The sequence below is a fragment of the Filicampus tigris genome, chromosome 7 (assembly GCF_054856515.1).
Source record: "Filicampus tigris isolate MCC_2025a chromosome 7, RoL_Ftig_1.0, whole genome shotgun sequence".
NCBI classification, from domain to species: Eukaryota; Metazoa; Chordata; class Actinopteri; order Syngnathiformes; family Syngnathidae; genus Filicampus; species Filicampus tigris.
The window spans coordinates 3,321,774-3,338,314 of record NC_141223.1 but is presented as its reverse complement, the minus strand read 5'-3'; the positions used below and the strand labels follow the sequence as shown (position 1 = coordinate 3,338,314).

The window sequence follows — 16,541 nt, the reverse complement described above, 5'->3', positions numbered from 1 at the left end:
TATCGATAATATGTAGCGAATGCCTTTTCCGAGCGCGCTGCACTCCACACACCGTGCCGTGTGCCGTGCGTTCAAATTGGAAAAACTCAATTCGAGAGTGGCGTGGTGATGTCACAATGTGCATCCAACGGGAGGGGGGATGGTGGAGTGATTTCAGAGTGCAACAAGCAACCAGCGGAAAAGCCTCCCTGTTACTTCGTACTTAACTTCCAAATATGGTCAAGCTAGAACCGTGAACATATATGAAAAATACAGTAATAGATGTGAAAAAAATTATTTTATTGCTAATTCCATTGACTAACTTTTGTTTGTATGTTTAGCAGTTTTTTCCTGTCAAAATGTTTTTTTTTTTTTAATTTTATTAAATTCATTTGTGTATGCTTGTATAAGAATGCACAAGAAGATGTCTTTGATAACGCTTCCCCTTTTCTCTGGTCTATATTGAACGTGATATTGCCCCCCCATAATATCAATCAACGCGCGATCGTGCATATCATTACCGCTGTTGTCAAATAAATATGAGATGATTGCATCTTTAGTAATTCCGAGCAACTCCCCCTCTTTCTGACCCGACTTTTGTGGGCAGGTTCAATTTCCAGGTGTAAATCTGCCACTGACACAAACAAACGTTCACATGTGTCCGAGAGCGGGCATGGCACTAAATCCAACATGGATTCAGTCCAACCGCAAAGGTCTGCACATACATGAAGTTACGCAACAGTGTGGCGGCCAGACAGGCCACCCTCCATGCACAAAAGGCAAAGGGATGCTAACAGATGGCGCTTCAACTCGCGCCTATCGGGGGTGATTAAGGGATAGCACACTAAAGTCGAACGGCGTTTGTGTCGAGTGGATGCCCGACGAGACACACAAATCAAGAACGCCGAGTTTGCTGACACCTCACAATCAATCTCATTAAGCTCATCAACTCCTGAGTGGGCACCAAAAAAAGCAAGCGGGACGCACGTTGCCGAAACCGCTCTCCCTCTCACTTTTCTTTTCCCCCCCCCCCCTGCAGTGCTCTGCAATTTGTCTAAAAATACCACGCAAGGAAGAGGAGGAGCGTAAACAAACAAGGGGAGGAGATGAAAGAAAGGAGGGCAGCTGGAAAAGAGGGATAGCACGGGGCCAAAGTCAGCCACCTGGACGTGGACGCGTGCGCCCATGTGAGGCATGATGGGGAGCATGTGCCTGCCCCTATTATTATTTCATTTCATTTTTTTCCCAGCCACGTGAGCGCCTCTCCTCAGCTGCTCTGTGCTCATATTGAGACCACCAGAGGGGAGCAGAGCGAGGTCACCACTGTCACAGCCTGACAACAAACACACGAGTCCACACCGGACGCCAACACGTTTAGAAACCGTACGCAGTGCGATCAGCCTCGCGCGACACTGCATCGTCGCATGCGTTAATCCTTCAAACCACCACCGGAGTCTAGACTGTGTCTGGGCTTTCCTTTGTAATCACGACTGCTTTCAACGTGCACGATTGCAACGAGTACACAAGTCAACGCGCCGCGGGCGGCATGCTCCGGTTTCGTTTTCCAGCTTACCAGGCGAGCTTGAAGCTTTTCATCAGTACAACGAGGTGTGTCTAATGTCCATAGCGTGTTGCGGGCACCGGGCTGCCCGTTGATGCCGCTGCATGCTGCTGACTGACAGCCTCCACGATCCTCACCTCCCATGCACGCAAGGAAAGCAAAGCCACAGTCTGCCGACAGGACAGGACAGATGTTTTTCGGGGCCACCAAAATCCACAAAGGATTTGCCTCGCTTCCTGTTACATTCTGTGCCGCAGTGCTGTGCGCGTGTGCCAAAAAAAAAATCACATTTTTTTTTTTTTTTTGTTTTCCCTGAAGAGACGCAGGTAGCCCGGCAGTGCGACGTTCCCGATGCAATCTACAGCATGACGTGGAAGAGTGAGAAAAGCAAAGGCGGCGGCGGCCGGTAATTTTAATATCCAAGTGTCTGACTGAGAGCGTTCCCAGTTTGCTGGCTCAAAGTCTTCCCCATCGCTCCCTCAGCCTCTGCCTCTGCGGATGAAAACTGCACTTGCTGTGCTCTCAGTGAGCAGGCGCAGGATAGCTCCCCCCCCCCCCCCCCCCCCTCCCCTAACACCCTTTCCCGTTCTGTCTCTGTCCACTTCCCTAGATGGCTCCCTTTCGCTTCTTTGCAAGATAAGCCTGGCTGACCCGGAGTGCAGGACGGGAGCACTGATTGTAGCCGGTGGCCATCCCATCCTCCACGTTGAGAATGAGAAGAGTATTAAGAGCGGGACCTGCTGCAATTCTTCCCTTTTGTGTTGGGCTCCAGCCTTGGCCGGTGTCAGTCGACGGTGTTAATCTCCTCATGTGATCCCATCCGGAATCTACAGAGCAGTGGATTTTGGATTGAAACGCTTCAGCTCAAAAAGTGATATTTCACTCACTCTAACCAAATCGGTAGCTATGTTTACCAAGCTATATTTGTAAGGGATTAACCTTTACAGCACGGCAGTTGCACTGCCAAATGAAGCAGCACCTGTTTAATCTGCAGGTCAGAGGAGTCAGAGAGCAATGATCCACGGACTTTGTTCTCGTGGTTCAATCCACTTTCGACACTGCAAGCAAATTACTCATCGTTAGCTGCTAATGAAGCTAACGCATCACTGCTAACAAAGTGGTGCACAGTGAAATTAAGTACAAATCAAGACCATTTCAATCGTTTAGCATGGACGGCTGGCCGGCCGCTTTCAGTGGTTAGATTTGTACTACTTTATATGTATGGTTACGGTTGTGCAAACAATTGAAATTCAATTACAATTACGATTGTTACACTTGACAATTATAAAACTGGCATAATCGTAAAAAAACGATTATTAATATACATTTATATCCAATACTTGTTTACACAAGGAAATCATACTTGAATTTCAATAATATTTACACCTTATTTATTTTACAATAACTAATTTGATACATTTTGTTTGGTCCAAAAGGAACTTACATAGTGTTTCAAAGTAATGCATTTGTCTTGATATTTTTTTACGTTTAAACATTTTCTTGTTTCGTACCAAAAAAATAAATGGTTTGAAAAATTGAGATTTCATTTACTCCCAAAATATTCGTGATTAATTCCCCCCCATAATCGAGCAGCCCTATTTATCATAAAATTTCGCTTTACATTCAACCATCCATTTTCTAGACCGTTTGACATCATGACTGGCCGTGTGTGAGCCGAGCTGGTTGCCAGCAAATCACAAGGCTGAGGCGGCGAAGACAAAACGGAGTGCATTATGCGGCAACAACTAGTAGAGGGTGCTGTTGATTCAGTCTCAACTTGTTTGCTGGCTAATGAAGCGGCGATTGCAATGAAGACAGCTGCAGTCTGCTAGTTAGCATGGACTCGGAGAGCATTATTCTGCTCCACATGACAACGCTTCCCAAGCAGATGTTCTGAACTTTCACAAACTCCCCAATGCCTTGATTGCTTCGGTTGTACACTATTCCTGCACTGCCTTGCCCACATTCCTAAATCAGAACTATTATGTATATACTGTATTTCATGTTTTATTAACTTGAATGTTCAACATGATGAGCCTTAGTCACCAATACTGACTCTCATCATTTATTTAATGACGTAATAGAACAAATAAAGCATCTATGAAGCAACTATTATCTCCAATAGTCAATTAAGAGAATATACAATGCAAATGACCATCCCTAATCAGATTGTACCATACTATTATGATCCAGTTAATTGAGTAAAGCTAGGAGGAAGGAGAGAGTGAGAGACACTCCAGGCCACACCAGATGAGAACAGACACGAGGCCACCCTCACATTCTATTGTTAGTCAACGGAGGGACAGCAGGGAGAAGAAAATGAGGAAAAAGGAGGACAAGATGGCAGTGTGACGCAGCGAGAGCTTTCAGCAAGAGCCTAGTAAGTCGTCTCACACAGAGTCCATCTGGCGTCCACCTCGTCGTGGTGGCTAGCTAGCCGAGCAAAAGAGAGGTGCACTTGCCTTCCTAATTCATAGAGAGCGCATACATCACATTCCACCTTCTTCCTCTGACCAATAAGCAGAAAATCTTAAACCGGTTGTCTGACTAATGCGACAATTATCACTTCCATAAAATTAACAAGCAGACGGAGACTGTGACATTTACTAAACTTGCAAGACATCAGAAATATGAAGCCTAAAACGTGTTCGCATTGGTTGTCTTTTGTAACGCATGTTGCACGTGATGCCAGTTGTGCGTTCAGGAGAAAAAAAAGAAAAGACGCAGAGTGGTGCTGAATGGACAGCTCCCCAACAGAAAAGTCTAATAGTCAAGTCGGTGTATTTTCTACTCACAGATGCCACCTGTCGGCCAATTCACAATGACATTTCGTTGACACCCATTCATCCGTTCGTTTCCAATACATCAGAGGCGCTTGTGATAACCAAAACGCAAGGATAAGGAACAAATGAAAAGTCGAGACAAAGACCATCTCAAGGTTCACATCACATGGCCAAATCGTGGATGCATAACAACAAGACGGCACGGTGACCGATGACGATGCATGACAAGAGTCAGAAACTAAAATAACACTTCATGATCAGGTCCCGCTCCATATAAATGCTAAAGTCGGATGCAGACGCCTGCTGAGTGAGTGCCACGTGTTGCATGAATAAAAGAACAAAGCACTAACATTAAAGCTCTCATTTTAAAAGGGGCCTTCCTCCCATTCCCTGGTTCAGCAGTGGCAGCAGCAAACAGGATGAAAATAGACTCTCGATAAAGCCCCCATCGCGCACTCATCGTAATTATAACACAAAGGGGAACGAGGGAGGAGAGGAGAGGAGGTGAACATTGGGATTATCAGGATTATTTCAAGCAACATAATGGAAATGTGGACAGAATCGTCCAAAAATGGAGATTAAATACCTGTAGAGTGACAGTGCAGCTCTTTGTTAAGTAGGTCTCTCTTTGTCACAAAATAACTTCAAACGAAACTTCCGTAATTTATTCTGAAACATAATAGGCCCTACTTGCGAATGTAAACTTAAATGAAGCGTAGAAATTGGATCCAATGTCTAAAATCGCGTGGGTGTCTTTACTGGCCGCCTACACCAATCCACGTGATGCCATTGCCACTGTTTACAATTTGTACCTGCGGCTCAAGCTGTTACGCAGCATATGAGTGAGTCATCACATCATGACCTTGAGCTCCGCCAGTTTGCCTCGACACTGTTCGGAAAAGCGACACAAAAGGTATCAGCAAGCTGATTGATCGCCCCAGATAACCAAATTTCACCCTATTGCTTTAATCCTCTCGCTTCCAGTATTGAAAAAGACAAAAATATCTCATTTGACTTCACATGCAAACGCAGCATGTTATAGGACGTGCATTTAGTTGAATCTTGTCCTGATAGTAAGCACACCAACTGATCAACGATAGTAGATGGGACCTTCATTTTGTAATGAAAATGCATTTAGCAATTTCTCACAAAATATTGCAAGGGCTATGTGGCGGAAGCACCTTTGTACAAATCGTAATGGAGAGAAAATTGTGTTTTTGAGGCCAACTTAGCTGTTTTTAATCAAAGAATTGTAATGTCATTTTAAAATGGAATACATTTTGCACGAATATGGGGTGAGAGTTAGTTTTGGGGTTGAGACATTCTTTTTGGAAAAAAATAGACATCTTACAGGGTGAAGAGTGTAAATGAATGAATAGTAGGGCTGTCACAACATCGGCAATATCGCGATATGGCGATATTAAAACTGCCACGGTATTGTTGTCGTCATGGCACAATATTAATAGCAGCAAATCTGTTTAAAAGCCCAAGTTGTTTTCTATTTGTGCAGTTCCAGCACGCTCTGGTGGTTAGTTTATTAGCACAGTTTAATTTGATGAATGTTTTTGCCACATAAGAGCCACTCTAATAGCCGGATGAAGAGGAACATAACATATTTGAGTTCCTCCACAAATTGATCCGATTCACAATGTGCGCGTGCATTAGCAAGTAAGTGCTTCAATATTAGGTGTTCGGTCATTTTAGGTCTTTTATGTACATTGAGGTTAATGGAAGTAGAACTATCAATCGTATTCCAAAGGTTGATGGGATGCAGGCCTGGATGGAGAGCTATTGACCAACATCACTGTGACATTGCCTCACACTAGACAATCAGGCCTTTCACTGTCTTTTCAACCCCCAATTTGGGGTGCAGAAATGTCACCAAGAACGTCGTCCTAGATCACGAAGCATCGCAAACACTGACTTGAAAACGGGGGTTTTATCTGGTTGCTATGCCGTTGTCACCCACAAGGCACTGACATGGACACTACTTGAGCTATTTTGAACCTCGTGAATGACCCACGTCACTTGTGAAGACAAAGCAACAAGGCCGCACAACTTTCAAGCATTTCAGCATTGATTAAGTCTATAAAGCCTTCACATTGGAAAAAAATGGGATTACATAAACCCGAAATGCGTAGAATGCCACAGAATGTTGATGTGTATAATTTGTATGTTCAAAAATCGTTCTACTGGTGCCAGCTCTGCAAAACAGTACTATACAACATATCGGACATTATTTGCCTGTGCGCTGTTAGTTAAATATCTTTTTAGCTATTTTGCCATTTTCACAACAGCTATGTTTCATTTTCACCACTTAGCTGTTTCAGGTCAGTGTAACTCATTTTCATTATGTCTACATGTAAAATGAGCTCACTTCAAAATGCTGGACAGTGACAATCAAGGACAAAAAAACAGGTCACATGTAAACCAATAAAGCATACACGGCTCATGACATTCATTCTGACCACCTTGACACTCGATCCGACATATCCTACAAAGCTGTTCAACAGATTGCTGCTATCAATGTTCATGTTCAAGACGTCTGACATTTTTTCTCATTGCAAAAATGCTGTGTACCATGTCATTTACAGCAATGGTTCTCAAACTTTTTACACCAAATACCACCAAAAAATAGACTTAGCTCTCGAAGTACCTCTATTATGAGCAACTTTAAAACAGTAGTGTAGTGGGCCTAGGTGCTCATTAAGGAAAGTTTTATGAAGGAAAAAAATTAACATAACTTCTATACATATATACACACATATATATATATATATATATATATATATATATATATATATATATATATATATATACACACATCTATATACATACATATGCATATATACATGCATACATATACACATATACATATATACATATACACGTATACATATATACATATACATATAAGGTTATTGTAAGTCACTGTAACATTTTGAACAACACTTCACTTAAATTTATAAAAATAAAAACTTTACTTCAATAATAAAATCAATGAAAATGTATTCAATCAAACTTAAAAATCCAAGCCTCAAACACACTAGACTCGACTTGCTATGGCACAAAAATGATGTCACGTCGGTTTTTACGCCGAGCGCACGGGCGCCAGTGTACCAAAATCGGGCTCTAAAATGTAATTATATTAATCTTAAAAGTACAGATGAAATATAATTATATTGATCCTCAAAGTTAAATAGCTAGACTTCGGTAAAGATCCTTTCACGGAACACGAGAGGGAGAATGCGTGCCACTAGGTACCACCCTTTGAAAATCACCACTGTAGAAGAGCACAAAATCGAAACGTTGCAACCGTCCGGCCCTCCTGGAGAGAATGTTGACAACAGTGAAACCCGACACCACACAAAGTTCAGGACATGGATAACATCTCATTGGATGTTAAATTAAACTGGAGCGCTCCCTCTAATGTTCGGCCAGCGTACAGTATGGTGCAATGTGTCATAACCATAAATCCATTTTTCAACAATGCTTCAATATATTTGCCGAATAATATCACCGCTTAACGTGTGGAGTATCATTATATCCTACCTTTGAGGTTTCCATATCAGTTTCTTCCACTTCTTTTGCTTGGCCTATCAGTGAGGGTACAGAAAAGTAAGTGAGAGGCCTTGGTAGGTTATCATATTTGTGTAAACAGAACGAGAAGCTCGTTTTAATGTGCATACTGCGCATCATGAGCACAGTTCAACAAAGGGATTGAAAACTCCTCCATAAAACTACTGCGAAATGATCATATTGTAACATCCTTCTTCGAATCGCACCACGTATTCAGTGATGTTGCCAGAGGAACAAGACACACATTTTCCAGTCATCTCTGAGTAAGACCTCACACACAATGACATGCATTTGTGTGTGTTTAATCGCATCTAGAGTACAAAGTAACGCAGCCCCTTTCACTCCAGTGTCAGTGACTCAAGAATAGGCGCCCACATCCATGATGAATCACTGTCATCACAGGCCCACAACTGCTCCTTCACCTATTACTTCCATGTATTTTTTTAAATTTTTTTTTTATTTTTGCAATGACACTCGACCATTACATTCGACGTTGCAGTCATTGATGCGTTCACATCTTTCGTGGATTTTACGCCCGCACGTGAAGCTCAAGCTGCAAAAGACTCTAAGTGGTGTGTGGTGACTGAAACAAGGGGAAGGATATTTTCCGTTGAGGAAAAAGGAAAAAAAAAAAAACGAAATTGGCCACTGATGCCCGCCGTCAAAAGACTGAAACAAGACAATGTGATTCATGTGGTCGGGTGTATTTAAGTTTCATCCCGGTGGATAATAGTTCGGAGGAGTGTGTGTTTTGCAAAAGGAAAAGTGCGTTAACTTGCGACCCGATTGTGCAGAAGGCGTAAACGTTCATATGATCGGCGTTTTCTGTTAACTTACAATGTGAGCGACACCGTGAGTCACCGGAGGCTTTGAGATGACTCAGCAGTGGGGGCCTGAACGCACACACGGTCCGCTAACACATAATGCGCATGTGAAACACCACCGATGTCATGTGTGGATCGTTTAATACAGCAAGGATTAACTACAACAATAAGATGACGATATACTTTAGCTCTAACTGATACTGGGTCACAAATTAAAATCATTGCAGCCTACAGTTCTCCCAAAATTATCGGTACTGGTTATAAAATGTTAAAAGTAGGCATGCAATGGTTCACTCGAGCAACGATTCGATTCGATTCGATTTTCAAAATATTTTTTCAACAAAATGAATGACTTGTTATAACCAAAAGACGTTTTTATTCGAACATCTACATTTTGTTCTTATTCCAGTAACATTTTGTAACTTTACCAAAAACTTAAATAATTAATAAAATTCAATACTTTTGACTGTTTGACTACGTTTGTTATCAGTGTTTCGTCAGGGACAGAACTAAACATGAAAATCAATAAATGTACAATAGATTTGATTGTTATCAACGCAAATCCTTTTGTGATCAAAATGTCAACATAGATTCTTTCATTTTTTTTTACATCCACATTTCAAGCAGTGTAAATCGATTTTAAGTTGATTTTCAATAAATTGTTACACCTCTGGTTAAGACTTAATTTTTTTTTTTTTAATTTAAATTTTTATTGCAATTTTAATTTTTATTGCATAAGCTCATACAACTGTAGAAATGGTTCACCAGACACAGAATTCAGCTCCTCGCATGGCCATCTCAGTCCCCAGACCCAAACCCCATTGAAAACCTGTGGCGTGAGCTAAACAAGGAAAGCGCAGATGAAAGGGCCATTAGATGTGCTAATAATTGAGGTACAAATGATTTGACGTCAAATAATTGTTTCTTAATGTGGATTTTTTTTCCTACACTGAATAAATGCACATTAAAGGTTGGACTTTCCTCTTTTTTAAAAATGTGTTGCTACGTTATTCAAAAAAATGAATTTATTAGAAGCGAGCAAACATCTTATTGGGTGACAATAGTTAGGGAGTTCATATATATTCAAGATGAATACTAATAAGCAATTCACGAGGAATGGGTACGATTCATTGATTGATCCATTTTCTATCATAAATAATCATATAAACAAAATTGGCATGGACGAATTGACTTCCAGTCAGAAACCATCATTGGATTTAAATAATTGAGGCCAGCTGGTATGCTGGCTGTACTGACAGCAGAACAAATTGGGGGAAAAAAAACGGGAGGTAAAATGTTAAAAAATGCTCTCTTGCATTTCCCCAACTGCTGACCAAGAGACATGTCATTTAACATCACGCACATTTGGAAACTATGAAATTATGATTCAAGTTACTCTTGGTATAAATAATGCCGTCATACAAACTGGGTTACTGATGCACCAAAAATTCAACCTGACCTTCTGTTTGTGCATGTTGAACAGGTGGACACCATCCTGGCCTCTCTTCGCGCTCTCATGGCCTCTCTTCAATCACTTCAAATCTGCTCTTCTATAGTCACTTGTCCAGAAAACATCACCAAGCCTCATTACATCCCCTCCGCAAACAAAATATCGGCTCGCGCTGGACAACAACTCCCGAGGATGCAAAAGTCATTCACCTCTTTCTTCTAAACTGACTGCTCGGAAGCCAGAGGATGTCCAGACAGCGAGAATGTTTCCGTCTCAGCACAAACGCATCCTTAAAAAAAAGCTGTTCTTCTTGTCTTGAATGTGTCATGAAATCTAACCAAAAATAAACATCCGACATGAGAATTACAAAAAAAAATTTAAAAAAATAAAGGAATAGCCCGTTTGTTGCTCAGGCGGTGCGCAGCCTCGTTTCCAAAGTCATCAGTTCAAATGTGAGCCGCTGAGGCATGGATGAGCAGTGGCACGAGGGAGGATGGCTCAAGGATGCGAGTGCTCCGATTGGCTGGCCGGCTATGGTGCGTGTGTGGGAAGGCCCCTTTGGTAGGCTCAAAGAGAATGGCTGTGCTCGATAAGGGTGGGCCTTCACTTCCTTTCATCCCCCCCTGGCCTCATCACGCTCCACTCCTCCTCCCCCCCCCCATCCCCCAATTTGCTCCCTCACTCTTCCACTTCCTTCGCGTCAATGGGCAGCAAAGCAGATGAAACCGGGCTGGGGCCGCATCAGCAAATGAATCATTTTCAGACGTAACTACCCCGGTTAAGCAGGCGACCTAATTTTTGCCAAGACGCGTTCTTACATCATGGGTCCTAACATCACGCTGCGCTTGTGTGCAGCTGCAGGTGGGACCCGCTGAGCCAGCGCACGGAGCTCACTGAGGACCGTCCAAACATTCCCAGCAAAACACAGCAGATGTTTCCTAGCATCAACGACCCCTTTGACCAGACACTTCATTAGGTACACCTGCACAACCGAATTATTAAATTGTACCTTTATAAAGATTTGTTTGGCTTGACACTAAACAGCGGTATTCATTTATATATGATACAATATATGATTATTAACGTGGCCTAGTTTGCAGTGAGTCATAGACAAGGTAATTGAAATACTGTATAGCTGTATTGTTTTTGTTTTTTATGCTGGTCTGTCGAAAAACATGCATTTAAATTAAAATAGTTCCAAAAAAAAAAAAAAATGGTCGAGCATAGGTACTGTGCTGAAAAAAATATCAATGACGTCATCGATCAATCGACTGACTCAGCTTTCATCACACAACTACAAAAAATATTTTTGCAGTGGAACCCCTACCGTACAGTAATTGATATCTGTGGTTCGCTATTCACAAATTCATAGCAACAGGAATAGTAGTACAATGGTCGGGGGGAACTATGTTGAAGTGATTCATCTGGAATGAGAGACAAGCTTTATATGGCTGGGAGGAGCTATGTTTAGCCTGGGTTGTTACCAAAAGAAGCCACTAAAATTCTTCCTAGCCTCTGTGCTTTCGGTGCATTTTTTTTTCCAAATCAAATAATCCGAAAGACATTTACTATCATTGGTCATGCAAGGCAAGACTAGTTTCATTTATTAGTCTTAGTTTTTTGCTTACTGCCAGCTGATCCGTGACCCTGATGTCGATGTATTTCTATGCGGCTCCAGACTTGAAAGATCCGATTATGCTGACCTCCATCAATGGAAGCAAACATCTTTCAAACCTCAGACGAGGATCGATAAGAGTGCAATCGAGACGGAAGAGCAACGAGGACATGGCATCTGAAGACTTAAAAAAGAATTACCGAACAAATCTTTTGATGAAAATCTACAAATACATACAACATGCAGACAACAAATGAAAGGGAAATCCTAACTCGATTTATGTATTGTACATACATACTCATTTCATGAGTTTGCTGAACAAATTGAACTATCGGAATTCAAGTATTTCAATGCTTGTTCTCAGCAGGATCTTTACAACTATAAACCTGTCTACTGCCTGCCTCGCCTAACGACAACCACAACAATAAATATCCTGTCAGTGTCAATTAGTAAAATCCATATCAAATCACTTCTGCCATTGTTAAAAATTAGATGGTGTAGAAGGATTATTCCCTAAATGAGTCTTGAAGCAATGGAGGCAAATGGCCTGCACTACTCGGCTGTGACTATAAGAGGCGCTCTTGATTCACTCTCACATAATTTGTTGAGCTGCTCCATGACACACTAATGCCCAAACAGGGCTTCTGAACGCTTAGCGAGAGATTCTTGGATCATTCAAAATAAATAATAAAAATATTTCAAATAAATAAATATACTGTATATAAATAAATAAATAAATAGATCTAATATCATAATAATATAAAATTCACGTGTCGTGCAGTGAACTTTAGAGACACCTTGTGGCTCTGTCGGTACCCATTTTGCATGACCGACCAGCAAATGCATACCAAAACTGACGCCCACACCACACCAAATGGCCAAACACGCACACGTGAACAAATTCACACAGATACATACTATAGCAATAACACTTGACCAGCAGAGTGCACCAAAACATTGCCAGTCCATAGAATCATACATTTCTTGAATAAAGCCAGGACAAGCTCAACATTATTATCTGATCATCTCGCGACCAACCCCACGTCTTGACCTACCTTTTCAGCTTCAACCCCATCACGAGGATACCTTTGGCTCTATCGGCGGATGAGCTGACACGAGTTGGCTGCCTAACACACTGACATCTCCGCAGCACCGTACCCACGGCTCATAACACCGCCCCCCCCCCCCTTGTTTGTGTTATTCCAGCAATCAAAGCCAACAATGGCATTCCATGGCTTGCAACTGCATTGAGTCCACAGGCAAAGCGCATTTAGACACCGCTTGTCATACACAAAGCGGCCAATGTGTGTCACACGCGGCATGGGAGGGCCGCTTCGGACGGAACGGGGTGACAACAGCGAAGGCAACCCCACTGTGACCTGCAGCGGTTTGAGGCCAACAACAATCTGTTTTTGTGGGTCACAATGGGCACTCACCTGATTTTGTCGGCTGGACTGTCAGACCTGCGCACAGACAAATGGGAGAAACGCAACTTTATTGGTTTACCTGGAAGGAAACAGGAGTTCAGAACATTCGATGAGCGAGTCTCTGTGATGCGGTTAAACTGCCTTGCAAAAGGCAGCATAGTATCTCTGCATTTCTTCAAACATCACATTTGCTACGTTTGCGTGGAGACATTGATTCGGATTAACTCATTCACTGCCATTGACGGATTTATTTGTCCTTTCACAGTCCAGCCATTCAATCCCAAGAATTTATTGATATTTTTTTTTTTTCCATTGTTTTTTCAAACATTATGGTAAAAGAGGGTCTGAAAATGTCCGGCAGTGAATGAGTTAAAAGCCTGATCGGAATAAAAATGCATCATATACACACCCCATTCAGAATATTCAGACAAATTTGTCTTTGGCAGTGAATGAGTTAATGAGAAGAGGTTTAGCACGTAGGCCTATCCACTGACTCGGACAAGATATTGGCTTTGAATAGTAAGTTGTATGTACATTTCATCTCTTAAATTCATATGTAAATCAGTCTTTAACTGTAGTTATATAAGCATCGTCCTATAGGATGACACCGTAACATCTCCCTGAACCTCACAATCTGCGTCATCTATACCCATGAGTCATATTACATGTCTTTTTGCAAAGTCACATTGTGTTATTATATAAGCGGACACATGCCGTTACAAGGAAGAAACTGCACAAGTACATTCCTGACAATGACAGCAAACCGTAGCTGATGCAGCCGGCAGTACTAATTAGCCGGCAGCTTGCTGCTACTACACGCCAAAGGAAAATACATCTGCACACGAAGCATTCAGCAAACCGACTGCAGCTGCACAGCTAGCCGGAGCGACGCAGTAAAAAAAAAAAAAAAAAAAAAAAAAAAAGTCACGAGAGTCCAGTGACACTGACAGGAATGGAGGAGGCAGAGTCCGGAACAGGCAGCGGAGCAGATATGAATCTGTTTTACCTGCAGAGGAGACATGACATTCCGTGCCCTCTAAAGCCGGCCACAGAACGCAACTCGCCCCGCAAGCAGCTGCAAAAGCCCCTCGCTAGAAGAGAGGAGAGCAGCCAGCCATCCCATGGGGACTGCTCCGAGTTCATGCAAGTAGAGATGGTGCTCGAACAGCGCGTAGGAGGGGAGACTACGAGAAAGACGCGTGTGGAGTGGAGCACGGAGAGAATAAGTGGAGGTGTGGTGATCGGTGCACCGAGACGAAAGCCGTCTACACCGGCTGGTGATGCATTTCGATTTTTTGGGCATAACAAAATGCCCTCATCATACCTTTGCAACACTATTTTTGGCATCGCATGTTATGTGAAACTTTTCTGTCTGGTTCCCCAAGGTGACTATGGTAGGACCATACAGTAAAATAAATTTACACGCCCCCTGTTCAAGTGTCAAGTTTGGGACCTGGAAAAATAAACCCTGCAAGCCTTGAATGTAACCTAAAACCTGTACAACTGCATTGAAAAATAAATATTTCTGAGAGAGGCTCATGAAAGTGGCCTAATGTTGCACAAGTGTGCACACCCTGTTATAATTTGGGCTGTGGCTATGTTTGTTAAATGGGAGTCTGCACACGCGTGCCACCATTTAAAGGTCAGATGTTCTTGTAGGCTTTTTTTGGACATTCTTCTTGCTTTTATCAGAAGCTTGAAGGTTTTGTGCGAACACTGATTGGCACGTATTTGAAACTGTATTGTTACTACAACCGCATAACTTGTAACGACATTAGATTCAGAGAAAAAAAATGTATTATTCATTGCATGGGAGGAGGACATGCCCTCTAGTGGGCACTGTAGGGACGAATGCGTAGTATTGGTAGTATTAGTAGTGTAGTGGGTATTTAGCAGAGCTGGGCATTTTAGAAAAAAAAATACAGTCCTTTTATTGCCTTTCGCCAACAGCCGGGGTACCCTTCTGCCATCCGTTTATCTGCTATTTTGTCCAGGCGGACCAAATAGTAATCGTCTATAGGCCGGTCCGACTATCATTTTAAAAGGGCTTTCGTTAGCGTTTCCTGCTACCAACGTTGACAAACTACCACTAGCACCCCCCGCTGGACGATATTTGAAACAAAAGACTCACCGCGACATGGAAGCCTCACCGCGGCCGTCTCCTTTTAGCACCTTCTAGAACCTTTTCAGACCTTTATGTACCTTTGAGGACCTCAGAAGCCTCGCTAAAGTGTGAAGTAAACTTGGCCAACCATTTTGGACAGCTAAAACGATTTTTTATCTATCGCTTATCGCCTACCAAATGGGCGTCCACCATAGGCGGACCGGTCCGTCACATAGACGGAATGCCCAGTTCTAGGATTTAGTGATTACTCTTCTCAAGAAACTGAATCATCATGCGTTCCAGTAAGATAGGACTCAAACAAAAGACACACCAGGGGCGGAGCCACATTGACAGAACTTTTACATTTTTAGTCAATCATTAAAATTATTTTTGAATTTGTGGGTGTTTTTTTTATTTTATTTTGTTGAATATTAAGAATGACATAATTGTGGTTGTCTAGGGAAGCTCTGAACTTCATATTATTCAGATTGTCATTTTACTTGAATATATAATGTGTCGGGACAGTGCGAGAAATATTCAGGCCCACCCTGATTTTTTCAAGGCCCACAAATTAGCCACATTCTGGCTCCGCCCCTGGGACACACGCCATCTAAACACACCCAAAAAGAATTTCAAACCAATCGCTCACCTCTCCTCTCTGATGAATGGAGTCAAGAAGCGAGCGGCGTCATCTTCATGGCTACTTTGTTGGCTGCTTTGCTGGCTACTCTGCTGGCTGCTGCAGTCGCACAAGAGAACAGTTGAGTTAGTTCTCAATTTATTCATGACTTAAAACACACATGACATATTTGCACCTACAAGCAAGAAACACAGGTGGGAAAGGAAAAGCAAAGTACAGCATGGCATCTAGGACACGGGAAATTATATGATCTATACCTTGTCCCAGTTAGGACTGTAGGATTATTTTGCATCGCAGCATATTTGGTCCGGTGGGGCAAAAGTGTAGCACTATCCATTACGATGCCCTAAATGTGTTGCTGTTTCAACTGAATCATATGAACACCCCGGCCACAAATGTCTTATACTGACTAACATACGGTACAATACACTAAAATGTGACAGCTCTGCAAAACAAAGGAGACTTATGCTATTGTTTTTCTAACAAAATAAGTAAAAAAAAAAAAAAAAAAATCTAACAGTACAATTACGGTTATGTTGAATATAGTTTTTGTTAAATAGTAGATTGTCATTATTTAAC

At 42.1% G+C, this 16,541-nt stretch overlaps 1 protein-coding gene across 2 annotated transcripts in view; it reads right to left on the bottom strand.

The window, feature by feature from the left end:
- Positions 1–16,541, bottom strand: part of gramd1bb (GRAM domain containing 1Bb) — an 89,621-nt gene that overhangs the window by 39,980 nt on the left and 33,100 nt on the right. For both annotated transcript variants that reach the window (XM_086035306.1, XM_086035305.1), the window contains exons 3-4: positions 15,972–16,061; positions 13,228–13,254 (exon numbers count right to left, since the gene is read on the bottom strand). In XM_086035306.1, coding sequence (XP_085891432.1) covers positions 13,228–13,254; positions 15,972–16,061 — 117 coding nt within the window. The remainder of the gene's footprint in view (positions 1–13,227; positions 13,255–15,971; positions 16,062–16,541) is intronic.